Below are 27,916 nucleotides of genomic sequence, written 5' to 3'. Positions count from 1 at the left end.
CAGATGTGGTCCAATTACACACGATACACTATATTATTCCATATAAGGCTTGATCAGGTAACTTGAGCTCTGGTGACGTCACAAAATATCCTAGTCGGCATACGACACGTTACGAATGTGATCACGTGCCCGAGGATTTACGAATCAGGTCACGTGATAGGACCGACTGTCACGTGACCTCAGTTATCCCGTATATGGCACAAGGAGCTGCAATTGATCAGCTCTTAATTAAAACATGACAGGCCTATAATTACCCAATTTTAAATGAACGATATCCATTCTACATAATGATGAGAGCGTAAACAGAATGCTTTCCGGAATCAGCACAACGAAGGGAACAAGATGCTGTTGGAATTTTAATTATTTATATTCCACCCGTAGTCCCTATAACTAACCTCTGGATTCAATGGCTCAAGACAAGCATTTATTAATATTTGCCAGCTCTATTGAAATATTGAGGAACTAAGTCGCCTAGGCGACTTGACCAGAATTCAGGGACAGCTTTCACTCAATTTCATTTGATGAAACATTCGAATTGTCGTAGAAATTTCATTGCATCAAAGTTTTTTCCGGATATACTGCTTCCAGTACGTTGATGGCAACTTGTGTCACTTTCACCGACTTCACTGTTTGGTAACTGGTCAAAATTTCGGTCAAGGGGACGGCAGAAAAGCTTCTTTATTCTGATGATTTTCCGTTTATTAAAGGTTTCTTTGGGAAAAGAATTTTGAGTACCTCAATCGTGTCTTGTGCCATCCTCAGAGACCCTTAAGATAACGATGGAATTGAAGAAAAATTCAGTAAAAACAGTGAAATTTGGGTCGCAGAGAGCTGAAATTCGAATATGTCCTACCGGTAGGACATTCACATATTCAACATTTTCATTGTATCAGAGTTTTTCAGTTTTCTCCGGATATACTGCTTCCAGTACGTTGATGTGACACTTTCACCGACCTCGCTGATTGGTCACTAGTCAAACATAATGTCTTCTTTTTTATTCCTTTATTTCAGTAGTGAAGTTGAGTGACATTGTTGAAGGATTCTTAGACTACATACAGTTTCACAAGATCCCCATTCATTATCTCATGAACGAGGTCAGTAAAGCTATACAAATATTTCAAACTAAACAGATGTTTAGTTTATGTCAGTCATAATAATGTTAACTATTTCCACATAACCATACATACTAATTACTAAACACTATCCCAGTAACTACCCCCTATAAACTATTACCAGGTACGCCAGAGTGGAGCGGTACCAGACACTATCATCATGATGGCAGTAGCTTATCAGATGGATCCTGCTTCTATTGACGTCTCCAAGTTCTCTCGGAGCTACTCCCATTAGAGTGCAGGAAACTCGGTGTTTATTGAGCTAATTGTGTACAATATTACTACTTCAGTACTTGACTCTTCTTCATATTATACACGCTATTTCTTCTGTAATTTGATCTGCAGTTTCTGCCTTGTGGGTACACTGTATAAGATCTGCGAGTGATTTGCCTCTAATAATTATCTCTCAACTGTTGCTGTATCTCAGTGTATGAGGGCCTGCGCGCATTTGTTTATAAAAGCAATGTTCATCCTTTAATTTTATTATGTTGTGTTTAACTTGTATCTTAAAATGCAAAATCATTCTGGTGTTTTAATCTCATATTTGAGCATAATCAGGCTTTATTGGGACGGCAGTGCTAACTAGGGTTTCATTTAAATTTATTATTGTTTTAAAAACTTTTCCAGACTATTTTAATTTTACCATTTATTGCTTAAATTCCATTTTGCTGTGCTGAAGCTTGATTGTCATATTAATATTATTATTCATTGTTCATAAATGTCAAATATTCAGATTCAATTTAATTTATTATTTACGTTACATATGCCTTTTTAATTCGTTCAACAAGTATAGTGATCAATTAACAAACTTTATTTGTTATGACTTGAGTCATCGACACATGCCTCATTTTAATTTTTTAAACATGCAACGACTCACCATCAATAGCTGAGAATCGTGCACATATCTCACACATCCTGGTGTAACATGTACAACTATAATGTAATAAGACAGTGCCAATGACTTAATGGCTATGATATAGACTGTAGGAACAAAATATCACATACGCTCGTAATCTAGCCTCTTAGTTTTAACACTTTGACTTTTTTGTAGTTTTTACTTCTATTCTATATTCTGTGTAGTAACGCATTCTTACTCAGCCTCACATGCCAGTCTCTTATAATTATATGGTATATGTACAGATGTGGAACACGTACGTAGTGCATTGTATCTAGATGTACAATGTATAGCGTATATGTATAGCAAAAATAGAGGGTGTAAATTATATCGAAAAGAAGAAGCAACAAGTTCAATATTTATATAAAAATCCTCGTGTTGCCAAGAGAAAGGGAATAAATATCTCATGAATTTGTTTTTATTTATTTATTTTTAAATTAACGGTTTTTAACTTTTTAAACTTTTTTATATGTAAATAAATTATGACAATTATGTTAGTTATAGAATTTGTTTGTTTTTAATGACGAAGGCTGTGAAATGTTCACAGTTCTGATAATGAGGAAATCAGAAAGAATGTTTAAAACTAGTGATGATGTTTATGTCATCATTCTTAATCTAATCTAATCTAGCGTGTATATAACAAGAATTATAATTGTACACTAACACAGTCAAGTAGTAAGAGTTTAAGTGACTGTTGAGAGCGTACTGCTCTCGCAAACCCAGTCTGATGTCGTTCTTGTTGGCGGAATTATACTAATTATACTAGTGTCCCATCTTTATGTGTGATTAAACCTTTTTCCTGTCGTTAATTTAAAGTTATGATGCCTGTATACTATACTGATACAGTGCATAGTACCTGTGACCTTTATAAATACTATAACTAATGTTATCGCTTTAATTCCAACTTTTAGTGCTATCAGTTAATGCTTTACGTTAAATTCCAGAATGGCCGCTTCAGGCGCTGCAATATCAGCACAAGCGTTAAAGGACATTATCAGCGTTCTGAAACAGAACATGTCCTGGATGACGAATAATGAGGTTGTCGAGAAGGCTCTAGATAACCTGGTTAAGACAGATACTCAAATGGATGAGGACTAGAAGAAGGCTCTGGAAAGTGTAGTTACCACTTGTCAGAAGATCAGCACAGCCAATAATTTGGCTACTAAAGCGGTGAATACCCTAGCTGGTCATGTTAAAGCACTGCTCCGGACGTTTCATGGAGTGAAGAAACTGGACTTAGATACTGTCAAGCCGGCCATTAAATTTTACATGAATAAATTGGAGGCGGAAGTTTTGCCAGATCTTAAAGCTGCTCACGATGGGGTGGAAGAAGCGGTGAAGGCTCAGATGGAAATGAAATGTCAGCTAGAAGAACTGGAAGACGGACTGGAGAGGAAGATCACAGAGCTCCACCAAGAAAAGGGAGGGGCTGAGTCAGGGGCACGTGGTGTGGCCTACGGAGGGGCTGCCGGGGCAACCGTTGGTGTAGCGGCTATCGTGGCGGCTCTGAACTTTTGGAACCCAATAGGATGGGTAGCAGCTGGAGCCGCATTGGCCGCTGGGACAGCGATAACTTTTGGAGTGGCAGCTGGAGTTGTGGAGGGTGGTCAGATACCGAAACTTAGGAAAGTTTACAATTCTACTATAGAAGAGGTGAAGAGATCGAGGGAAGGTTTAAATTCTCTTATTAAACAAACCGGAGAATTCCAAGCTCAGCTCATGGAGAAAGTGGTGTTGCTTGAAGAATCAGAAGATCTTGGTAGTCTAATTCTTGCAGGAACAGAAGGGTTGATACTGGAATTTAAAGAATCTTTGGAATCATTGGAAGCATCGTGTCGAGAATATATAAAGGGTAATGATGACCCAAGTAAACTTAAAGAATTGAAGTGGTAGCAGAATAAATAGCAGAGAGCCAAAAATTGTTCTGAATCAGATTATGTACGCTTGGACACTTGGCGGATAAAGCACAATTTTAATTTCTGATCGAGCAAGAAAAAGATCAGAACGAAGGATTACTAAAATTAGTTGTCCCGCACAACCAGTTCACAACCAGTACCACAGTACACTACCACACCCAGTACACTACCACACCCAGTACACTACCACACCCAGTACACTACCACGTTTTCAGTTTAATACTGCACAATACAACTGACCAATTAAATCACCACAACTATCATTATATTGTCATCAGAGTTTAATGTAACTTGAATTTGTATGTACTATGTTGCTGATGATGATAAAGAAATACAATATTTTATTATTTGTTATACTTATTACAATATTTGTGTCATTTTGGTTCAGAATAGGAACTAACCGGTCTATGGTTTTGGCTGCCGGACCGGAAGAAGAGGAAATTTAAGGCTGCCGGAAAATTGAGATTAATCCTTGATTGTGGGTTTTTTATTAACGGGTGATACTCGTAAAATATTTGTTTCAAATATTAGGACCGTCGACGAGTCCAACTCGGCGCGCGTCCTGCAGGTAGGTTATACTTATAAACATACAAGTTTTTTAAATTTCAAATTCAATTATAATATTAAAAGCCATGCGGGTTTGGGGTTGCGGTTCACATAACATAGCCATGTGTAGTCAGTGTAATAAGCGCCAAGCGCGAGCACAGAATTTTTTTGTCCAAATATCGTTTATATGCTTTTTAAAGTGTGCGGGGGTTACGGAAGCATCGAAATCCACCGTGTAGCAATTTTCACTCGCTTAATTTGACACTGATATTATTTTTTTTTGGTTTTGACTGTCAATGTGTAAAAACGTTTTCTTACCATCATCCGATGAGTTTTTTGGTAAAATTTTGATACCAATATTTATCTCATCAATGTGTTATGAGTCCTACACCTTCATATTATGAATTCCTGCATTGGTATGCGAGTTATTTCAAAATAAAAATTCCAGTGATCCGCGCTACGAAGAGTTCACGTTCAGATCAAAGTGTTAACGCATCGACTTTTTACATACACATAATAGATTTGGCGCGCGCGCCAGCGCTAATTCTTGCTAAAAGCATATGGTTCTTATTCTCAGCAAACAACAAAATGGCGAACCTTTTCTTTTTGCAGTACGGCTACGGTCCTTTCGGTCAGATTTCCTTGCAAAATATTCGAAAAGCTCTCTTGTTATTTTCGCAACTCTTATGGGATCCAATACTATTTGCACCAGAATTTTATTATCAGACTTTAAGCTGCAGGTTTCATGCTTATTTTTTAGCTACTAACTTCATTATCTACTTAAACCATGCTAAACTATAGTGAGGCCGGTGAGTACAAGTTCAGAGCCATAAGTTTAAGTTTAAGATTTTATCCAGCATGTATAATTATTGTATATATACTTACTGGATAAAATCTTAGATATACTACATCCGTAAAATAAGCTATTGTTTATAGCTTGTACGTAAAATAAAAAGAATGCCTTCCTAGCAGTAACAGCAGTACAGAGGTCAAACTGAAGTTTAAGTTACATGTCTAATGGAAGAGGGCATTTCTCTGCTATTTTTGTGATTTCAAAAATAAACGGCGCATTTGATTGCATTTGATTGAACTTAATTTCAATTAAAACATATGTACAGTCATTAACAGTTATATATGAAGCTCAAATCGAATATGAAGCTATAAAATCAGACCCTTAATCGAATCGAATCGAGAGATGCTTATACAGTTTAAAATTTTGAAGTTAAAATGTCTATTTTACTAGCAGTCAATATAATATTTGTTTCATACAACAAGACTTGCTGAATAGCAAGGTTGCGGCTGCTTTTTAATCATTCCATAGATGTAAGTTTTAATCAACGGTGAAAAATGTACAGTCTTTAAGTCCTCTTCATTTGTACCCCTCAAAACTGGTTAGCGTTTATGTAACATTTGTTTCTCGTAAACAATTTTATTACATCATCAGATAAGAAATATTTTTAAAACCATTACTCATAATATGTACTATGATTCGAATAAATTTATAACAAAAATACAGCAGATTTCCTTCTCAGTTAGATATCAGCAATAAAGTTTAAGTTAAAATACGTTCCCTAATCCTTTCACAAGACCTTGCGAGTTATGATATTAAAAATAATTCAAGTTGATGCCGGACTAATTAATATTCAAATAACTTATTAATATTAAAATAAAATGGGTAGGCATTTTTTGTCCTGTGAAATGTGACCTCGAAGGACGTATTTAAGATTTTTAATCCGTTGAGTATATTAAATTACGGTAGTTCGGGAGGTATCCACTTTAACTACATAAATTACCTCGGTATGTGCAAGCTTTTAAAATGTTAAGGAAAAGTGACCTTTATTCCCTTTATCAAGTGCAGTTATCCTGGATTATCATAACTGGCAACATGACGTACAATTATTATCCGTTTAATCGCTTATGTAATGGACCAAATCTAATAAATCAAAAACGATGTTTAATATGTATAATCATGTAAGATGTATGATCCGTTGAAATGGAGTTGGTCCTCCCCAAATTGGCGCCATGTCGTCTGCTTTTTTTTTATACTGTCGTGTGCTCACTCTTAAATGAGTTAGGCAAATACAGAATAAAGCGGCGAGACCGATTAAAACTTTGAACTAATTACAACACTATAACAAATTTATTATATTTATTGAGAATTATGTAATGTAACGTGATGGAAATATTTTAAATGGGCATATCCTGTCCAAACCCAGGATGTACCTACTACATGAAGAATTCGTTGTAACTTTGTTTGAAAAGCATTAATATAATATAACGGCTCGTTGCCGATAAGCGCAGATAACTGATATATATAAGTGATTGCAGTAAGATAAATTCGGATTTCCGACAGATTTATTAAGTGTGGAAATGGCCGTTACATCTCAAAATGCGAATAAATATAAAACCTAACCTTACACGTCCTAGATACTGATTTTGAAGATATTGATATGTATGGTTATCGTTTCGGTTTAGAGCAATGAGCCAAAAAATTCCTTGTGAACAACTTCAGCATATGCAAAACTGTCTGTGCTGGCTGTATTTTTTGTGGGAGAGCTGTCTAAGAGCTCTTGCAGTCTTGCAGTTCTTTCATTGTTTCTTCCTCGTCAATAAGATCAATGACTATATCTCGTTTGGGTTTTGAGTACGGTGTGGTACTTCTTTCTCCAGTTCTAACAAGTTGAAGTTGAAGTTGAAGTTGAAGTTGAACTTGTGCTTCTTAATCTTCTTATCCTGATTGAATTGAAATAATCATCGTTAGTTTATGAGATATAAGCCAATTCTTTCCAAGAACGAAATGCTTGTTAACATACTACATACAAATAATTTGAGATCATGAATACGATGTTGCTACATTGAAACGTTGAGTAAATTCATTTCCTGATAAGAGCATTTTTCCGCATCAAACGGGATCAATACAATTTTACACAAGAATACATTAACATACAGAGTTAAAGTGAGGTTGGGAAATGGGAAGGTAATAAATTTAAATTTCTCTAAAGGTTTGCGTCTACTTTAATTCAATGTTTTTAGAACTTACTAACCTTTATTACACAGCATATTTCCAAAACAATTAACTTCTAGGTAAATGCAACAAAACATTATGATCTGAGTATTAAATTACCTTTTCATCTTGAGCTTTGTCAACTCAATCCGACCCTGGCATCTATTCACCTTCGTAAATCTTCTTTTTCTCCAATAATAAATTGACATCAAGTCTTGAAAATTATTCGAGAAGAATCTCGAATAATTTAGTTGCAGCGTGCCACATGGCTATCTAAACTGCAAACCCTACCCATTGCTGAGCAAGGCCTTTATCTTCTCCGACGAGCGGGATCATCAATCTGTATTAATCCCGATAACACTCGACCTCTGCCTGATCCAGAGGATGTCACCATTTTACCTTCACAGAGACATCGAACGCTGTAAGAAGATGACCATCAGACCTCGTTATATAGAATCAGTACCTGAAAATATTTCATATGAGATTTAAACCGATTGCCTTCGTTTTACGTTTGGTCAGATTGATCCAAGAGAGGACAGTTGATATTAACATTGTCAAAAACTGATGTAAGGAAGTCAACCTTTCTTGTCATTATTTTTGGAATCTTTTTGGCCGAGGTTCACAAGGCAATCAGTCATGGTGCTGTACTGCAAAAGGAACTAAAGGGTGCAGATGAAAAAGTTATCATGGATAGTGACTACGCTGATGATCTGGCAGTGATGGACAATACTGAAGAAGGGCTGCAAGAGTCCACTGATCTTATAGCTTATTACACCTCTTATGCTGGGTTAAAGATCAACGCTAAAAAGACAAAATGCATGGCGATCAGCAAGTGTGCGTCCCAGCGACCTTACACCGAAAGAGACAGTATAAAGCTAACAGTGGAGGGAGAACCTGTTGAACAGGTCAGCAACTTTGTTTATCTTGGTGCCAACATCAGTGGGGATGGTACCATTGACCGAGATCTTGACATCAGGATCCAGCGTGCTAATGGTGCGTTCCATCAGCTTTGGAAGATATGGAACAGTCGAACTATAAGAACGCCCACCAAGATCCGTATCTACAAGGCTGCTGTTATTACTATTCTGTTATATGGAGCTGAAGTGTGGAACACAACAAAGAAGCAGATGAAACGGTTTGAGGTCTTCCATCTGACCTCCCTGAGAAGAATCTTGAAGATAAAGTGGTTCTTCCATGTCTCCAATGAAGAAGTTCTCAGGCGTGCTGGAATTAAGTCTATCGAAACTTTCATCGGTGCGGCTAGACTAAGGTGGTACGGACATGTTGTCAGAATGCCAGAGACGCGGTTTCCCAATTTCTTACTGGATTGGAAACCAAACTATGGAAAGAGACTGAGAGACCCCGCAAAGGCTGGATGGCCTGTGTACTCGAGGATGCGGCTGAATTTACAGGTGTCGATAACATCAGCAGAGATGCAGTAAAACAGTTGGCTCTGAAGCGAGTGGAATGGAGGAACATGTTACGCCGTAGAAGAGATGTGTGTGATGCAGGCCACTCCAACGACTAGGAGGAGACCTCTCTTTATGTATGTATGTATGTATACCTCTATTAGATTTCAATATTCTTTTAGAAATAAGTGGTAGATTATTGTCCACTGTCCAGCACATCAAACCTCAAGTTTAACAATGCTACCTTAAAGTCACAAAAAAAGTGACAGAATTACCATTTTGTGCCTCAACAATATAAATTTAATGCAGAAAACTGGTATGGGCTACTATATTTCTTGTATTAATCAATTCCAACAATAATAAGGATGTGGATGTGAACGAAAAATTATCAAACTTTCACAACAAATTATGTGGCGACATTAACAATGCATGCCCTATTTTGAAGATCACCATACCTCTATTAGAATTCAATATAACTTTTTCATCATACAAATTTCGACAAACTGGTTATCTTCCAGCAAGGAGCAAACAGAGTTATAATATTTTTTGTGACAAAATTAGCCTATTTTTTACCATGTTGCGATGTTTCAATTATGACACTGTAAACGTATTACTACCACATAATAATTTATGTGGCTGGTGCGTGGTTGTATTAGTGTTAATTGATTAAGCATTAACAGGGGGACTGTAAACTAAATATTTATTTTCAAAATCTTTCTTTTTCTTTTTAGTAAATTATATTAATATCATAAATCAAAACCTTATGATATTGTTATTATCTTAACAGTTACTGTTGCAACTTAAGATTTTAAATTTACTTTCCTCGTATTCCTTGTATTCCTAGGGTGTTTAAGCTGGTATTTCAATATTTGCTCAATTTTGGTTTTAAAATCTTCAGACTTTATGCTGTTGCATTTAAGAAATTATATGAGGAATGTTTAGGGCACCCTGACAAGAAATGCTGAGTAGTGCAGTAGGATTACTTGATGATCTGGAAGTACTGGGAATTACGATAATATCATACAGTCGCACAAATAAGTTTACTTTGTCACAATACTCTTGATGATATCTGTGAAAATTGAGCAAATATTGAGCAAATATTGAAATACCAGCTTAAACACCCTTTATTACGTACTGGAATACAAGGAATACAAGGAATACAAGGAATACAAGGAATACAATGAATACAAGGAATACAAGGAATACAAGGAATGCAAGGAATACAAATTTAAAATTGTAAGTTACAGCAGTAACTGTTAAGATAATAACAATATCATAAGATTTTGATTTATAATATTAATATTATTTATAATGAGGTCTGATCGTCATCTTCTTACAGCGTTCGATGTCTGTGTGAAGGTAAAATGGTGATATCCTCTGGATCAGGCAGAGGTTGAGTGTTATCAGGATTATTTCTGTAGTAGTGGAACAGCAATACTAAGGTAATGGGACTACTGCGGACCCTCTACCGGCCAAACCTTGTTAACAACGCCGTAGTCAAGGTTCGGTGAACGGTAGTTAAAAGCGCTTAAGGGACATAAGTCAAATTGGTAGAGCAACATTATGTAGTGGACGTCTTAAGAAATGAGGAGTAGGTAGAATGTTAGGTTGCTCTACCAATTTGAATGTTAGGTTGCTCCTTTATAAATCGTCTTTTTCTCTGATAATAAGTTGACATCAAGTCTTGAAAATTATTCGAGAAGAATCTCGAATAATTTAGTTGCAGCGTGCCACATGGCTATCTAAACTGCAAACCCTACCCATTGCTGAGCAAGGCTTTTATCTTCTCCGACGAGCGGGATCATCAATAATGAGGTCTGATCGTCATCTTCTTACAGTAACGAAGTGAGAATTAATTAAAGTGAGAATTAGAAATAAATTAGAATTATAATTAAATTTACACAGCAATACAATAAGAATAAAAATAATTTAAAGAAGCTTCAAACCGCTGTGCAGGACATTCAAGTCAGTCAAAAACTGTTAGAAGAATACCCTTCTAGTATAGGCCGGACATAAAATCAAAACATATAATATGTAATAAGCTATAAGTTAATGAATATGGTACAGTGAGATATAACATTACACTTTGGGTATGAAGGTAACCATTAAATTTAAAATGATACGAAAATTACATAGATACCTACTTGGCACTTTTATATTTGTTGTCAGAATTATGTACAAAGAAGTATATAACCATAAAGTGAAAAATGGCAACCGGTCAGACGTAAACGGATAAAGTAGAGAGACATATGTCATACAGTTCTATACTTCTTTAATTAAATTAAAATGAGGTAGGCAGTCATAGACTTGCGGCTTAATTTGGTCAGTAAAACACAGGGGACCCTGCTACTTAACAAAAACTCCGAAACACAGAATAAAATCAAAGATCAAGTGAATAGCAATACTGCTAGAACATGCTATGTGCTGTACTTACTTACTTTACTTGCTTTAAAATGTCTTTGAATGAATTCTTTGCAAAAATGATATTTGTGCCCAGCTTTAATTTAACCAAGCAGCTGAACTTTAAGGTAGGTCATAAGCTGAGCGATAGATTTGAAAACTTAGGTGATTTGTAATTGCCAATTTACATTAGCAAGGCCCTATCATGTAATTACAGTGTATAATCAAGCACAGAAAATATTCCACTTTAAACAGTTTGATAACATAAAAAGAAACTTCAAGTAGATAATTGCAATAAAATAGTGGACAACTCTTGGTTTCAAGAGTTTCAAACAAAACGTTTATGAAATCAACCAGATATTAACAGTGAAGAAGCGAATAATGTGCGCATAGCGCTCGATTTCTATCGTCGATTCGATTTTTTCATGCGTATGACGAGTGCGCGGCGTAAAAATCGCAATCTTGATGAACGCTGAGCTAACATTGCTACACGGTGGATAAAAATTATTTACATCTTGACTAAAACATTGGTATAAAATTTTGTACAATCGGAGAAAAAAAATTCTGTGCTCGCGCTTGGCGCTTATTACACTGACTAGTGTATACGCGACACGCGTACTGCGTGACGCGCTTTTTTCACAAGTTGAATACCTTACTCGGGATTATTATGACCGGGATAAAGTGGCGGGTTTAGGGTAATTTCGCCATATTTTTCCCGAACCACATTTTCACCGGTCGTTAATAAACCCGCCGTCTCAGATTTTAGGGTTCCCAAGGGGTATGGGTGCTCATATTTTAATCGTTGTCTTATATTCACTAAAGAAGACTATTGGGACACTTGTTGTAGGTTTTTCGACTTTATTTGGCTAAAATTGCAAAAAATTCACCTTTTTGCCCAATTCTTGTCATATTGATATATCCTTATTGTCAAAGTTGATTTAAATAGGCCAATTTTTAATTTCTTAGGTATTGACTATCTCTACATAATGAAATAGGACTCAAAGTAAAAGTAACAGTTAAATTAAAACTTGAATTAATTAAAACTGTCAATAACATGAATCAGTTTCATCAGTCATTTATTCATAATTCTAAACAATGTGAACGATGCATTCTTTCGAAGATTTTCTACAAATTGAGTCATAATGGTTATTTGATACACGTAAACATTTAATGCTAATTCAAAACAACGAATTTGCTAGAGTGCTAGACTACCAACACGTTACTACCAGCAGAAAGGGGATCACAAAAAATTCCTATAAGTAACAACAATCTCACTATCAATTACATCTGAGACAAAATTTTTGAATCTAAAATTGAAAGGTCGGACACCGGTAAAATGGCGACCGGGAAAATGTGGTGGGTTTGAGCAATTTCGCCATATTTTTCCCGAACCATATTTTAACCGGTCGTTAATAAACCCGTCGTAATAATCCCGAGTAAGGTATATATATATCTTTGCCGCCTCCGGCGGTCGCGCGCTACTGGCACTGCAAGCGAGAGGGCTCTGGTTAGAGCAAGGGTTGCGGACACAATAAGAAAGTGTCTGCAGTCCGACTAACTGTGTTCAAATTTCAACCAATTTTCACTGATTGATATTACTGTGCAAGCAGTACAGAGGTCACTGATTGATCTGCTGTATGAGCAAAGCTAGAAACGAGTAAGAATGAAATCGAAACGCACATTGCAAAAATTCACTGCATTTTGCGTAGCACAAATGTAGAAATTGTTCTAGAAGCAAAGCCCAAAATCCAGCTCTCACAAGTTCGTGGCGTCGATTATATAACCGAGGTTAATGTCCAAAGTTTTTTAATGGCATAATGGCCTTTGTTCTAATCCTTGGTATAAGGGGAGTTAGCAACGGGTTTGCTTACCACAATAGAGCAGGAACCGTCCCCCTGCCTGCAATGCTCATAAATAAAGCATTGTTCTGTCATTGGTCAATGTTCATGGTATAAGTAGCTGCTTTGACTCTGTGTGTTACACAAAATCTCACACGAACCGGTGTATAACTATAACATTCGCTGACAGATTAAAAACTAACGTGAATTCACTAGCCACCGAGAGCACTGACTGGATGCCCCTTAGAAAGAATTGAGACAAAAATATAGATTTCAGGAACATTCAAAAAAGAAAGTTCCGGTTGAATATCCGGCCAAAATCTTGGAAACCGGACCGGAACCAGGACCGGATATTAAAGCCGGATATCCGGTCAGTTCCTAGCTTAGTTCAGAAAGTCAAATCTCTTTAAATAACAATGCGAAAATCGAAAATTACTGTATACGTATTAAAATTTTAATATTTATAAATTATATTTATAGTAGAATTAAATAAAGAACGTTTTCTAAAGGAAATTGGAAAAGGACGTTTTGACAATAAAAAATGACACATCTCTTAAGATGCGCAAAAGTATATTTATACGATCCGAATAAGGAATATCTCATCAGGTAGGGTCTCAAGTTCACTTTTTCACAAAACCAAATATCTTAACGAAACATCTTAACGTGACTCATATTATTTTACTGGGCCGCGCTCAGCCTGTAATTCCGCTTAATCTCTATGTTTATGAACATGATAGCCTGAGGTCCCCAGGTAAATATTATTCATCACCATAAAATTCTCAAAATTGACGTACAATGGATCAGAATTTAACAGAATAAATAGAAACAACCATTTAAACTCGTGGTCTAACATCACGTGATTTGTGGTGTTAACACCGCCTCTCAGTGTCCCTCCGCAGGATAACGGGAGCGCTGGAGCAGGGTAGTTCCGCTATCTCGGTGATCACAATGGAGACCAGGGTAGGGGGCGTGGCGTCGTAAACCAAGTTTACCAGGTTCACGTTGTGGTGGTCAGCGTCATCAGAGAGTGGGGAGGCGGCGCCCGTTTTAGTTTTTAACATGTCTTTTGGATCAGCTGAAAGGGGAGGTTAGGATTAGTTAAAGACACTGACTAAGATGATAAATTATTCTAACACTTGTAACAATCTTGAGATGCATAGAACGAAGAATAACCTAATTCTAAAGTTAACCAAACTGCAAACATTGAAAATAAACTGACGTACCGAGCTCGTTGAAGAGTATAGAGTCAGTCTGGACCCTCTCTGAGAACTTATATGTCTCACAGCACACGATGACTGGTTTATTGTACTTGTGAGCTATTAGCGCTAACATGGCCGTTCCCACTGGTCCTAGTACGTAACCGTTAGCTAACAGAGCATCAGCTGACAGCAGCACTTTAGTTATCTGAGAGAGAGAAAGAGATGTGTTATCTGTAGCGTGCAGACCAACCGCACCAGCTCCAACAGGATAAGGTCACATACTCACAGAGCCTGGTTAGATAGTATACGAAATAAGAAACAGCATTGTCAGCCTCACCAGGAACACTGAAGCAAGATCGCGATATATGTTTAATTTCACTGCTCACAATTCATTTTGATGTTTAATTTCAAGGAAAGATTGTACTTTGCGAGCATAGCTTGTTATGTAATATCGTGTTTTGGCAACCCGTCGTGATCTATAATAAGCTTAATTAAACATTTTCTCGTGTGGATTGTTCATTATTTCAGTCCTATAATGTTTGGAAAGTACTTGACAAAATATTGTTACATTTTACATAAGTTAGATTTCGAGTGAAAACAAACCAAAAACCTCCCGATAAACACAAACACCCTGACCCTCTTTACCTGATCCTTCATGACATAAGTAGCGGAATTGATGTATACGTAAGAACAGGGGATGTCGGCCTCAGTAAGCCTCTCACACGCATTGACTCCCCTCAGATCAGGCCTGTTGTCCACAACCATTACTCTAAACTTCCTGCCCTCTTTCTTTGCTGCCAGCAAAATCCGCAATATCAACTGTGACCTGAGAAAGTGGTTTGATACTCGATAGGGCAGTTTATCAAAAAAGGAATCTGATATGAGTTTCACTGTCGAACTACTGCTTAAAGGAATCGCGTATTAATCAGTTGAAATTGTTTGCCTTTTGTCCGGTTACCACAATCAAGTAGTTAATTTGAAATCAGTGAACCCTTGAACCCGAGTTTTAATATCTAAAATCTGCAAGCTTACCTGCCGTAGATAAGGATGGTGTCCCCATCATTAATTCTGTTGACTGTTGTAGTTGTGATGGCCTGGGCTGCTAGATAGATATTCTGAAAATTAACTCAATTAAATTAATAAATTGGCACAATTAAACATATTCACTTTAAACTAATATCAAATTGTGGGGTAGGACGGATAGATTATGACAGGCCAATTATAGTAAGGTTCATAGCGTGAGTTACTAGTTTGTGATACACTAAGTCTTGTGGAGGTATACGATTAGGTAACATGAGCAGTCATTAGCTGTTAGCGGTGGTGTCGAATTCAGGCTGTCACCATGGCAACCAGGGAACGAAAAGTAGTACAATGTAAATATGGCATGATGTGTCCATTTCTACAACTTATTTGCTCGATTGTTGAACTTGTAATTCGTTCTCTGAACTGTCACTCTGCATAGTTCTGCTTGGCAAACTCCCAATGAACTGTTGTAGTCAAACTCGATGAAAACGACGAAATCTATAAAGACCAGTGCAGAGTTCAGTCATGATGTGGAGTGTTCTTTGCGAAGCCAATCTTCGTAGCCATACAAAAATTAGCCCCGTCAAGCTCCAAAGCATGACCTGTGTTCTGGAATAACCGACTTCAAATGAAATAGACCTATAAGTATGATCAAAATAGTTCGAGTATTAGATCATGTTCAACAGTAGCTGTCAAGCGGTGGATCTTACATGCGGTAACTTGAGGCGCCATCAAATTATGAAAATTTAATATTTGACGTTTTTGCAACTAAAAACGTCTTGCAAATTGCTTCGGTCGTTTTCTTTTATCTTCGATGTGGTGAAAGCTATTCTAAAGCTATTTGTAATTTAAACTTTTCTCACGTTTTTGTTCCAAGTTTCGAATGATAAAAGACTTAAGAGTAAAGGACGTATCCTGGTTTGGAGGGATATTAAAGTGGGACTACACAGAATGTGAGGGCAACTCGGTAACGTTATTGGAACGTGCTGGGGATAGCTCTAAAACTGTTATTCATTACCGAGGTAAGAGGTGCTGGAGGAATGTGAGTTATGTGAGGAATGTGAGTAGTGTGAACGCTGCATCTTTTAAAAACTAGAGATGAGATGCCCGGTAGTGGGAAACTTGAATGCCGTGTGAGAATGAATAGGTCATGTACTCAACTATATTTGTTAGCTCCTTAACAAATTGTTGCAGGGAGAAAAAGGCAATGCAAGATAGTGGGTCTCAACCCGAACACGAACTATACCTTTACACTGCAACTAGACGAGAGGAGAAACCTATCACTCCACAACACCAGAAAGAGCTCTGATTCATCTCATCACAATGAGCACTTGAGCTCTACTACTTCACTTTTAAAACCTGATATACCAGAAATAAAGGTAGATGATTATGAAAATCAGAAAGAGGGCGAGTCTGAGCAGAAGATGGAGAATCTAATAAATGATGATGCCGTTAAACCGACAGAATCATCTTCGGAGGATGGGAAACATGACATAGAGAGTGGACAGAATGGCAACGGGGATGAACAAAATGACACAGAGGATGCAGACAAACAATTAGATTTACATTATGCATCACCTCCAACATCACCTGAGCAAACAATACCCGAAAATGAACCCGAATTATTAGTAACAGACAATGAAAAATCAGCAGTAGAATATGCTCCAACATCTCCAACGACTGTAGAGTTGGAAGTGACGTTCAGGACAGAAAAGTGTGGTAAGCATGACGCGCGGTTGATATCAGCTATTGAGAACCATGATATGGGAGAAGTTGTAAGGATATGTTCGCAGTCTCCTGAGGTGAGAAACTCGTGTTATTGTGGTCAATAAAATGGTGTGTTCTTTTCCTTTTACTTACACTTGATCACTTGTCAAGGCATGTACAGGTCTTTCGGCGAATTTTCTTCGTAATAATATTATGTACTACTTTGTGTAACAATTTGACATAGAAAAAGGGTAGCTACGTCATAGCTAAGCTACGAGAGTTGAATTTTGATGCATTAGGTAGTCAGCAAATGAAGAAAACTGAACCATTCCATTCGTTAAGTGTTAAGTAATTATGGGTATTGGGTCACTTCGTGTCAAAATAATTGCTGGTGGTTTCAGGTAATAAGTATTCCAGATAAGACGGGGGTCACACCGCTGATGATAGCTGCTGTTAGAGGTTACCCCAGTATTATAAGAATATTGTTAGAGGCTGGTGCTAACCTCGATCAGCTCAATCCTGGTTAGTACCTCAGTTTCTGTAAATCACGAATTAAAGTACTAAGTTTGAGCTTCTGTGGTTTATTAACATACTGACTCCATTAATTCTACAATTATCTTGCTCTTAGGTTTTTAAATACTCAGAATGAGTATGGTATTGTATTTCATAAGATATTCTGATAATTAACATGTGGATCCCAGGTGGAAAGACGGCACTAATGTTAGCAGCATATCACGGTCACTCTCACGTGATCACAACACTGATGGAACTGGGCTGTGACTGGCAGAGACTGGACAATGCTGGGTGCACTGGTCAGCTTACAACACATTAGATCAATAATGAATGTTCATTGTCCAGAGAGTTTTAAACTAATTCTACAACTATAAATAATTACATTTTGTAATAGACACTAATCCTACAGCACTGCACTACTGCGTGGAGAGAGGAAACATAGACATAGCCCAGACGCTGATAGATAGTGGAGCTGATATCAACATGCCTGATAGTCGGGGCTACACTTGTCTACTCTCCCTCTGTATTAATGATAGGTTGGTTCTCATTTCCATGGCCAATGAATCATAATATACTAATTCTATGTTGTGGTGGGCAACACAGACTTGCCGTGTTTTCCAACACTCATAATTCGTAATTGAGTATTATTAAATGAAGTAAAAATAAAATATCTTCTACTTGAAAAATAAATGTAAGAGAGATCGGTGCAGTACACGCTTAGTGTTGAAACCCAGAAAGATAACCCCACAGTGAGGACGTACGAATGGCCAAGTTTCTCCTGGACAACGGAGCTGATCCTAATCTGAATCTACAGAGAGGGGAGACAATGCTCATGGCAGCTGCTAGGTCCAATAAACCTGGCTTGGCGAGAGTTCTTATCGAATATGGAGCAAATGTCAAAACGTCAGTTTTTAATTTACTAAGATAATATTTCACTTATTAAATAATTACAGTTTTTTCTAATATTTTTGTAAACTTTTGAATACAATCTAACCTTCAGGACCTTAAAACTGCTGCTTTCACAGGAAAACAAGATACGGGTACACAGCACTAGATATGGCCAGGCCGGCATCGGAATGTTATGACGTCATTTCAGAGTGTCCCTTGGAAGAAACCGATTCAGAAAATGAAGATGACGATTTGTCCTCTTGGTTGTCGGACAGCGAGCGATGAGTTATTTGATGAAAGGCTTACCTCTTCGAAGTACCGGTCGCATTCACTGAGAAGTTCTTCCCTAGCTTTTTCGAGAGAAATTTCCGGGCTGACTTTGGAGATTGTGTGTTTGATGAACTTTACGAAGTTTTCCATTGACACTGAGAACAACCGACATACGCTCAGATAACTGCAACAGAAAAGGGTGTGAGAATTTCACCATATTGTGCCGAATCACATCAGAGCCGTGCGCAAAGAATAACAATGGATTTATTGCGGAAATATAATTTTCATCTTTCAATTCGACCCAGAGCCACTGTAGCTCAGTGGTTAGAGCACTGCTCTCGTAAAGCAGGGGTCGCGAGTTCGAATCTCGTCAGTGGCTTCGTTTTTGTAAATTTAATTGTAATTTCATACTGATTTCATTGAAAAAACTTACTTAAAACACGGTTTCAGTGCTATGTTGAGATGTTGTCGAACTTCCTTAGATTTAGGACACCTGTATTGCTGGATAAATATCTTAACTGCGCATATCAATGCAGCACATCGGCCATTACTGCCCACTATCGTTTCCTGAAACATACTCTTATTACATCCTGTATTAATCCTAGTCAAACGAATTTTTCAAGTAACTTAGTAGTTGACATCCAAACATGTATTCGAATGAACAAAAAATCTTACCCGTGCCATCTGGATACCAAGTTTGACGAAGGCTGGATGGACAGGCGAGGATGAGTAACTGAGGTAATTTCTACGTCACGACGATAAATTTGTACGTGCTTGCGCGATGAAACTGTTTCCAACGACGACGCGCGTTACATAAACGTTTTTCGCCGTATCAGTGCAAATTGAGCCCTATTGCAACAGTTCACAGATGTTTTTATCATGAAATCATACATCCTTTTCACGATACGGTTGAGATAGAACAATTACAGTTTAGGATAGAGTAATAAGATCCATCCACTTTTGCATATAATCCTTAACACTCTCAAAAACACGTACTGAGTTATGACGTACCAGGATTAAGCTTTGTGCTCCAATCTCATGTACATTGTACATATATATTTAACCTTCGGATAGCTAAGCTTTACAATGAAATTGCAAGATTGAAGATTATTTACCTTAAGGTCGATGTAGGAGGTGAATTCCTATCGTATTGTTTTAAATGAGAAAATATTCCATCTTTAGAGCTTGGGGCTTTTAACGTATCGTCCAACTACAATAAAGAAAGGTCAATCGCAAGTTTTAATGACTAAATCGGTTCGATTGAGCTGAAATTAAACATAAAAACAGAGAGCACTCAGTAGTCAGTAGCAAACCTTTTTCAGTTGTTTATTGTCAGACTGTTTCTGGACGTCTTTTTTCTCTGAAACTTGAAGGTGAAGGTAATTTTACTTATAATTTCAGTGAATCGTGAAACATTGTGTTTTCATTTTCTCTGTGCACAAAAACATCCAGCAGCCAAAATGATTTAGCGACAGCAATCATGTTAATCCCAATTTTTATCCTAAATAACTTGTCAGGCCAAATCATTATATCGTCAACAAACGTGGACAAGCCGTAACGAACCAGCTATTTTACAATTTCGTACTTGGTTTCTGTGGTGGTTTATTCTGTTCCTTCTTCTGTTGCTGCTTGGGTTGCTGTTTCTGAACGCCTCCTGGAGCCTGTGCTTCCTTCAGTTTTGCTTTTGCTGCTCGCTGTGCCTCTGTTGTGGAAAAAGCATGATAACACAATATCATAGCGTTAAAATGTAATTTTGATAATACGGTATATCATTTAAAATTTTAAGAAGTTCTTCAAAATTTCTTTAGAGAAGGGTGAGTTTTAGACAAATGTACATGTTATTATTAATGGCAATGACACAAAAAAATGGAAAGTTTGAATAATGATGGAAAATCTACTCAAAGTTTCGTGCGGCAAGACAAACAGTTCCCAAGAAAGGTTATTTCCATTTTGTGGAGCCTGCAGAGTGCAGGTGATCTGATCACGTGAAAAATTTGGCAGAGCTATAACTCTTGACGTAGCAATGCATAAGGGGAGGACATCAAAGGCGCAAGATATGATAAAATTACACTTCCTTTTTTGTCAGATTTTGTTTGAAAGCTAATAATTGAGAAATCACCGTGGATTTGAAGACTTAAACAATTCTCCATGCGATGGTTGCAGCCTGTTATTGCCAGTATCTACTTTCTTATCCATTCACAAAAAGGTAGAATTTGACATCTCACGCCATGGTAAAGAAAATTCCAGAAACATTAGCCTTACAAGACCATCCTCCTAAGATAGCAGATCTCATCATCGGATGCCTGTACCTGGCCTGTTTCACATTCGGCCTTCCCAACAACGTCTCATCTCTCTGCTTCTTCGCAAGACGGTGTGCACGGAGCCGGCGCAGCGTCACCACCTACCTCTACAGCCTCACCTCGCTCCAGGACACCATCATCTCCATCCTAGCGCTGTATAGTGGTCTCATCCTGCTGAGGGACAGAGACCCCTGGGACCCCACACTCTGCTCCGTTCATTTCATCCTCTTTGTGGTGTCGGAGAGGATGTCTGTGTGTCTGGTGGCTCTCCTGTCGATGAGCAGGACCTACACTCTTGTCTACCCAATGAGAAGGATTAAAGTTAAATCAGTGCTGATTTGGCTGGCAACAATATGGGTGCTTGTAGCATCTACCATAACGCTGCCAATTTTGCTGGGAGCAGTCAATATAGAATTTGATAAAAATACAGGCTACTGCCGTATTGAAGCTATAGACAGCATCCTGAAAAGGGCACTGGTATTGATAAATATGCTGGCGATAGCAACCCCGATTATACCGATACTGGTATCTTGTGTCATGTCGATAAAAAGGGTAAAGAAGTCACAGAGAACAAAGTTTGGCTCAATAAAACTGACAAAGAACTGCCGGAAAAAGATCAGGAAGACCAACCACCAGATGACGATGACGATAATCCTGGTAGCACTCCTGTTCGTCCTCCTGAAAACCCCCCTCCTCCTCAACTACTTCCTCTACCTCATAACTGTCCTCTTCTTCTCCTCCAACACCGAGCTCTTCTTCTCCTCCTCCTTCATGAAGTACTACTCCTGGAACATAGCCTTCATGCTCTGCACTGCTCTCAACACATGCACTAACCCAGTCATCTATATCACCCGCTTCAAGAGATACAGGAAGTGGGTAAAGAAGTTGGTGCGCTGTAAAAGACAGATTGGAGCGGAGTCCACTTTTACTGGAGCCTACTTCATGAGTAGTAGGATGTTTGAATTAGGACACACAGAGTATCGGAGTAACATTATCCATTCTACAATTGTAGAGGAAGTGCTCTGAGACAGGATTGATCATTGATGTCTTCCACTCTACCATCAAGGAAACGCTGCTATGCTGAAGGAAGGAAGGAAGCATTGTGGAAGATGTTGACTCACTTAGTTGATTCAGGAGGACGATAACGTGTGATGAACTTTACCTGATTCGCAAACAGTTAAAATGTTATAAAATACGCGGCAGCAGTACTTTTAAATTTTTGTAATTACTGTATTAATAAAGAACAAACCTTGTTTTTCTCGTCGTTCTGCTTTGAGTTGGGCTTTGGTTTTCTGAGGTTGTTGGCTGCCATTTTGTTGAAGTTGAACCTTGACGTCCGCAGGACTAACAGAACTATTTTCCATTTCAGCTAGCTTAAGAAGTTATGATATTAGTAGGAGGCTTTTGCTATTCTAACCACTACACATTACAATTGTATGTGAACATTTCACATTGAAACTTTATTAGGATGATCGTTCCTGAACTTTACTATCGTATGATTGTTTTTGAATTTTGTTATTGCTGTTATTGATTCAATTTGAGGTTTAAAAGTAATTGTTGGGCTTTAGATCAAATTCTTATTAAAAAGGATTCAAATTGGTCCCAATTAGGATTTAAACTTAGTTCACTGAATTTGGATCGGTTTTTAATTTATATTACTTGTGTGTTTATTTACTGATTCCAATTTCTCAAAAACACGAAATTCGAACTTCGTCAGTAAAACAAAGTATTTTTGAAATTCAATATAAAAAATATGGTATTGATTTATAAATGTAATCGTTTCGTTGATGAATATAATTTCAAATTAAATTGTTAAAATAAGATTAAATAAAATGTATAAGTTAAAATTACGAGGTTGGATATAAATTAAATAATGTGAATCTGATCGTTGTAAAATTAATTGAGGCTTGAAGGAAATGAGCTGATAGGAGAATTTATAAAACAAATAGGTGCATAATAAGCTCTACAAAATTAGTAATACATTTTAAATATTTACCTATTAGTGACTGGGAAGCCACTTGTATATAGCTACAAACATTCCTCCATACCATCTACCACGCTCAAATATTGAATTGTATAATTAATGTCAAATCTTATTAAAAAACAATGCTAGTAATTTAACATTATATAGTTATGCTTCGGTAAATGATACAATCTTTTCTACTAATCACTGTAGATAACTTTAAAAATTCAAGGTTATAAAAAATTATATACGGTATAATATAATTTGATAAAAACCATTGTAAAAACAAAATAATATTTGTGCAATTATTTAAAATTCACAATTATAGTTTAAAAACTAGTTAAAAATAACATCAAGGTACAAATTAATTTATCTGACGAAACACGATTTTGCCCCAGCTGTCTTTAGTAATCGAATAAACAGAATAAGTAGTAGCCACTTCCCACAAGTTTCCATTGACACAATTAACCACATTACCATCTTTAATTATACTACAATCCACAATACCAGCGCTAGATGTCACATTCCTGTCGTGTTCTTCATCTTCCTTGACGCTGGAGGGTTTTCTGTTGGAATGTTTGCGGAGGGGCTTCATGAGGTTCTCCCACGTGTTGGTCATGTGATCAAAATCAGCTGATTTGCTCGAGCTCTTTTTATTTATTTGAGAGTAGTAAACTTCAAACATAGGTTGTTGAACAGAATCCTGGCAAATAATCCCAATCAGCCGCTTACAACAGTCTTTAACATCATCAACGTTACCAACTAACGACGTTACCTCAACATACCTCTCCTCTTTCACCTCTTCTCGTTTTTGCAAGTTTATATTTAACCGGTTATAACGCTTAGTGATGTCGTACAGTTTCTTCCCTCCCGAACCAAGAAGAAAACCAGCCGCATCAGGGGAGGTGACCAATACACACTGAGCATGTGATATACGATTATTGTTATTTTCCACAAGATCTATGACTTTCATAAGGACCGGTAAGATCGACTCAACTTTGAAACCCGCTATGGAAATAATCCTGAGCTGGTCATTACCACAACTTGGAAAGTATTCCCCTTTCTTTGAAACGCATATCAAGGTGTTGGTTTCTTTTTCCAATTCATTCACTCTGCAGCCCTTGTCTCCGATAAATGATCCGCACCCGTCGTCAGGACAAAGGACTTTACATACTAGCCTGACTGGTACAGGCATATTATCTAGAATGAGAGAGAAGGTTAATTTGATGAAGGAAACAAATACTTTTCAAGGGATTACAAAATAGGACAGTGAAAATTGTGTAAGTGCAAGATTGGACAACTATCCGAATCACATTAATGAAGTTGCTGATAAGACTATGAGTATGAATAACAAGTTTTTAATCTGATGGAATCGATCAGCGATGGTGATTTTGTTTGTACAAATTTAAGGGAAAGAGGGAAACGAAAAATTTCAAGGTGTTCGAAAGTTAACTGTTTGTCAAGGAAAACAATTTTATGCAAAGTCAAATAGCGTACAATTTTAAGAAGATTCCCCTAAAACAGCTATATCGTACACGTACAAAACTAGCTCAAAAGAATGTCAGAACGACTCAATAATAAATATACCTTTAATTAGACACCATCTCAAATTACACCTACAATTAGAGTCATTAATCAGAAACGGTTTTAATTTGACACTTATAAAGGGAGGCCGAAAACTTGGCCGTTGATATCCGGGGCGATGATCTGATCATGTCAACCACTGAGTACGATGAATTATTAATTATATAACAGTAATTTGATAACATTAGACGGGTTATAAGGAGTCTCACGCTCATCATACTAATTCTACTAAATTTGATTCATTACTCAGTCAATGATTACAATGTAATAGTAATTTGTAGCAGTCTCAATAGCGTCCCCACCAGGCACCAAATATTATCATTTCTCAAGTTCCCATGAAAATAGAATTAGGTCCCCTCATCCCGTGAAAGTTGTCTAAAGTCAAAGAGTCTTCTTCAACAAAACTATCCTCTTTACAAACAGTATCATCCGAATTCTGAGAACCAGAATACTCTGACCCTACGCCTGGAGGAGAAGTCTTTAAAGTCATCTGTCCAATAATAGGACTAGATGGCAGAGTCGAAACATCCGCTGTATTTAACTCTTCAAGTTGAGAAAGTTGCTGATCTTTTGAATTCATGACTTGGCTATTAATTGGAGGGCCCAAACTATGCTTGTTTATGGTTACTTTAAGTTTATCAGCTGACATGTTTGTAGTCATCCGGTCTTCTTGCTCCTCATCCGAGTCAGATTCGAACATGGCCCAAACTCGGTCCATGTACAAAGAGTCTGCTTGTGGGGAAGTGACCGAGCTTTTAGGACCTCTTTCAGGCACTTGAACTTTCTTATCCTTCTCAGCTTTAACAACTGATGTGTCTTCTTCAGTTGTATGTTCAGAGGTTTTATTTCCGATAGAAGTTGTTGTTTCAACGGACTTCTTTACTTTTCCAATAACAAAGCTGCACGGAAGGGTCATGACATCAGCAGTATTCATCTCAGAAAGTTCCTCCTTCGTTGGTGAGTCATATCGCTCTTCTGCCGATGTTGACTTAGAAGGAGTTGTCTCCGTCAGATATTTGCCAATAACAAAACTAAATGGAACTGTTTCAACATCACTGGTATTTAGTTCCTCCAATGTTTCCTCGTTTAAACCAGATACAATCGCAGGATAATCTGAAACAGGAAACTCAGAATGTTGACTGACAGTAGAAGTGTTGGGTGCTACTACAGACGGTTTGCTGATCACTGCACTAAATGGTAAGGTGTCAACATCATGCGAGTTTAGAGATTGCTCCGTGAGATCAGAATAGAGTTTTATTTGACCGATGATTGGACTGTGAGTAATGGTCATGACATCATTTGTGTTCAGCTCGTCCAGCTGAGAATCATCATGATTAACAAGAAAGTCGGCTGGAGAACGTGGCTGATTTGGGATTGGAGAAGTTTCTAATCTTTCACCAGACTGCTTGAGAAAATAACCATCATTCTGTGAAAACAAGTTGTCACCTTTTGGAATTGTCTTGTTATCAACTGAACTTTCTACATTCGGCGAGGAATTTCCGATGTCTCTTAAAATTGATCGCTTTTTAAAGGCGGACTCTTTCTTACATGAGGATATATTTCCCGGATCACCTTTATCAAAAGAGCTGGGTTTTACGTAGGACTGAGTTGACGATAAGCCACTACTTTTCTCCTTTAACAAACACCTATAATTTTTCAGACCATCTTTTCTTAACTTCTGAGATGAAACCTGGGATAACAATTTCTCAGTTCTTCCAACAGGTTTTGAAAAGAAGTGATGTAATTTTGATTGCTTTGACGGAGGATCAACTCTGCGACGTTTGGATGACTGCCCAGACATATTCCTGAAGTGAAGGTAAATTATGTCTTTGCAGAACGGTAACGAGAAAAGAAATAAATAATATGAAATAGTAAGATGAAAACAAAGATGAAAATACAAATCAAAATTCTAACAAAATTAAACCTTTTAAAATCTATTAAAAAACAACAGCTTACAATAAACAAGTTGCAAAAATAAAGTTAAGCAGAATGAAAAATTCATTACAAAGCGTAATCCGCCTAAATTAATTAACGAATGTAAATTGAGTTTTAATACAGATTCATACGCAAATTGTAGTAGTTGTATGTAGTAATAAATTAATGACTGTAACTGAAATAAGGGCACTTTCTAAACTGCTTACACGATACTTTAATACATACGTCTTTAATAATAGACCTCCTAATTTAAAACTAATTTCAACAAATCACTGCCACCACGAAGTAATTCAACACAATAAATTACAAAAGGTAACTACACTCGGCACTCCAAAACTACACTGCTAACTGCGAAGGGCCGGGTACGGGGTAACTAAAACCTTAGTAAGGATATCCAGTTTCATACCCAGCACTGTCCAACTGCCGAGCTAACGCTCTAAAGTCAAGATATCCAGGAGATCCTACCTGACCAGCCGCAGCTTTCAAAGAACTCTTCACAATATCCTGAGACACAATCTTATAAGCAGGGACTGTTCTCTGGGTGTATCCTGCGTCTATATACGCCTGACAAACACTGTGAAACATGTACATCCTGAAGAACGCTTCTTCTATAGTCCCCCCTCCAGTGAGAAGTCCGTGATTCTTCATCAGCAGACATTTGGAAGGAGCCGCAAAGTTTTCAGCGAGCTCCAGTTTTTCTGCCTCCACCGTGACAATCCCCCTAAAAGGGTGGTATGAAACAGGTTCTATAAACACACTGTGCTGACATATCGGCACTATCTTATCAACGGAGCACGCTACTCCAACACCAGCGCGTGAGTGAATGTGCATGAGTGCGTTCAAGTCAGGTCTGTTACCATGTATTGCGGAGTGTATCACGTAGCCGGTTTGTTGGAAGCTAAAGTCGGATGTTCCTTTGTGTATAACGTTTCCAGATAGGTCTATCTTGACAAGGCTGCTGGCCGTTATCTCGCTGTAATGCATTCCTGAAATAGTATATATATACTTATAGTGCTGAGAATAGAATAAATCATCATAAAACATGGTATCGTTGACATTTCACTGTAATAACATAAGTCAATAACAAGTTACAAAAATGGTTCTATTTACCGAATGGGTTGATGAGAAGATGATCTGATTCCGGCACCCTGAGGGTGAGATGCCCGTATACCAGCTCATCCCACCCAAAGAAGTGAGTGAGTCTGTACGCTGTTGCTAATTTACACCTGGCTTCACATTCATTGTTCCCCCATAACGTGCGGAGAGTGGATGTTATGTCGTTAATCTTGAGAGGAGTACGAGTCCAAGGGAGTCTGAGCGACATCTGTGTTGTTAATGTTACGATTATAAGAAGGACTCGTTACTCCATTTGTGTAGAGTAACAGCTACACTGCTACACTCTACAGTATAAGAG

General features: G+C 37.5%; 5 protein-coding genes and 1 non-coding gene across 8 annotated transcripts in view; 4 read left to right on the top strand and 2 right to left on the bottom strand.

The window, feature by feature from the left end:
• LOC134823459 (serine-enriched protein-like) overlaps positions 1-1,871 on the top strand; it is a 45,828-nt gene extending 43,957 nt beyond the window's left edge. Inside the window, exons 10-11 of one of the 2 annotated variants that reach the window (XM_063834924.1) lie at positions 1,015-1,094; positions 1,237-1,871. In XM_063834924.1, coding sequence (XP_063690994.1) covers positions 1,015-1,094; positions 1,237-1,347 — 191 coding nt within the window. In that variant the 3' untranslated portion in view covers positions 1,348-1,871. Of the gene's footprint in view, positions 1-1,011; positions 1,095-1,236 lie in introns of both variants that reach the window. The other variant, XM_063834923.1, reaches the window with a different exon arrangement.
• Positions 1,872-13,387: 11,516 nt separating this feature from the next.
• LOC134823246 (translation initiation factor eIF2B subunit delta-like) lies at positions 13,388-22,464 on the bottom strand. 2 transcript variants are annotated; one of them, XM_063834641.1, is made up of 11 exons: positions 22,270-22,464; positions 20,306-20,422; positions 20,034-20,080; positions 19,836-19,930; positions 19,396-19,453; positions 19,154-19,287; positions 18,757-18,904; positions 15,352-15,434; positions 14,965-15,145; positions 14,344-14,524; positions 13,388-14,195 (listed from the first exon to the last, which is right to left on the bottom strand). In XM_063834641.1, exons 1-11 carry the CDS (start codon positions 22,382-22,384, stop codon positions 13,990-13,992), a joined length of 1,365 nt encoding a protein of 454 aa, XP_063690711.1. In that variant the 5' UTR covers positions 22,385-22,464; the 3' UTR covers positions 13,388-13,989. The 2 variants fall into 2 exon arrangements, with proteins under 2 accessions (XP_063690711.1, XP_063690710.1); XM_063834640.1 differs by having other exon boundaries at positions 20,034-20,086; positions 22,270-22,463.
• Positions 16,226-18,763, top strand: LOC134823084 (uveal autoantigen with coiled-coil domains and ankyrin repeats-like). The gene is made up of 7 exons (XM_063834433.1): positions 16,226-16,364; positions 16,537-17,144; positions 17,451-17,571; positions 17,751-17,861; positions 17,972-18,098; positions 18,313-18,465; positions 18,588-18,763. The coding sequence occupies exons 1-7, from the start codon at positions 16,226-16,228 to the stop codon at positions 18,733-18,735; spliced, it is 1,407 nt and encodes a 468-aa protein (XP_063690503.1). The 3' UTR covers positions 18,736-18,763.
• Trnat-cgu (transfer RNA threonine (anticodon CGU)) lies at positions 19,027-19,099 on the top strand. Its single transcript has one exon. It is a non-coding gene; the product is annotated as a tRNA-Thr (tRNA).
• On the top strand, positions 20,949-22,046 carry LOC134823083 (psychosine receptor-like). The gene has a single exon (XM_063834432.1). The coding sequence runs from the start codon at positions 20,949-20,951 to the stop codon at positions 22,044-22,046; it is 1,098 nt and encodes a 365-aa protein (XP_063690502.1).
• A 3,995-nt stretch (positions 22,465-26,459) lies between the features above and the next one.
• On the bottom strand, positions 26,460-27,826 carry LOC134823640 (alpha-adducin-like). The gene is made up of 2 exons (XM_063835175.1): positions 27,613-27,826; positions 26,460-27,488 (listed from the first exon to the last, which is right to left on the bottom strand). Exons 1-2 carry the CDS (start codon positions 27,824-27,826, stop codon positions 26,884-26,886), a joined length of 819 nt encoding a protein of 272 aa, XP_063691245.1. The 3' UTR covers positions 26,460-26,883.
• Positions 27,827-27,916: the final 90 nt, after the last annotated feature.

This window comes from Bolinopsis microptera, chromosome 11 (genome assembly GCF_026151205.1).
Source record: "Bolinopsis microptera isolate Bmic1 chromosome 11, MBARI_Bmic_1.0, whole genome shotgun sequence".
Lineage (NCBI taxonomy): Eukaryota > Metazoa > Ctenophora > Tentaculata > Lobata > Bolinopsidae > Bolinopsis > Bolinopsis microptera.
Note: the sequence above shows the minus strand (reverse complement) of the source record. Positions and strands in the feature narration are given on the sequence as shown.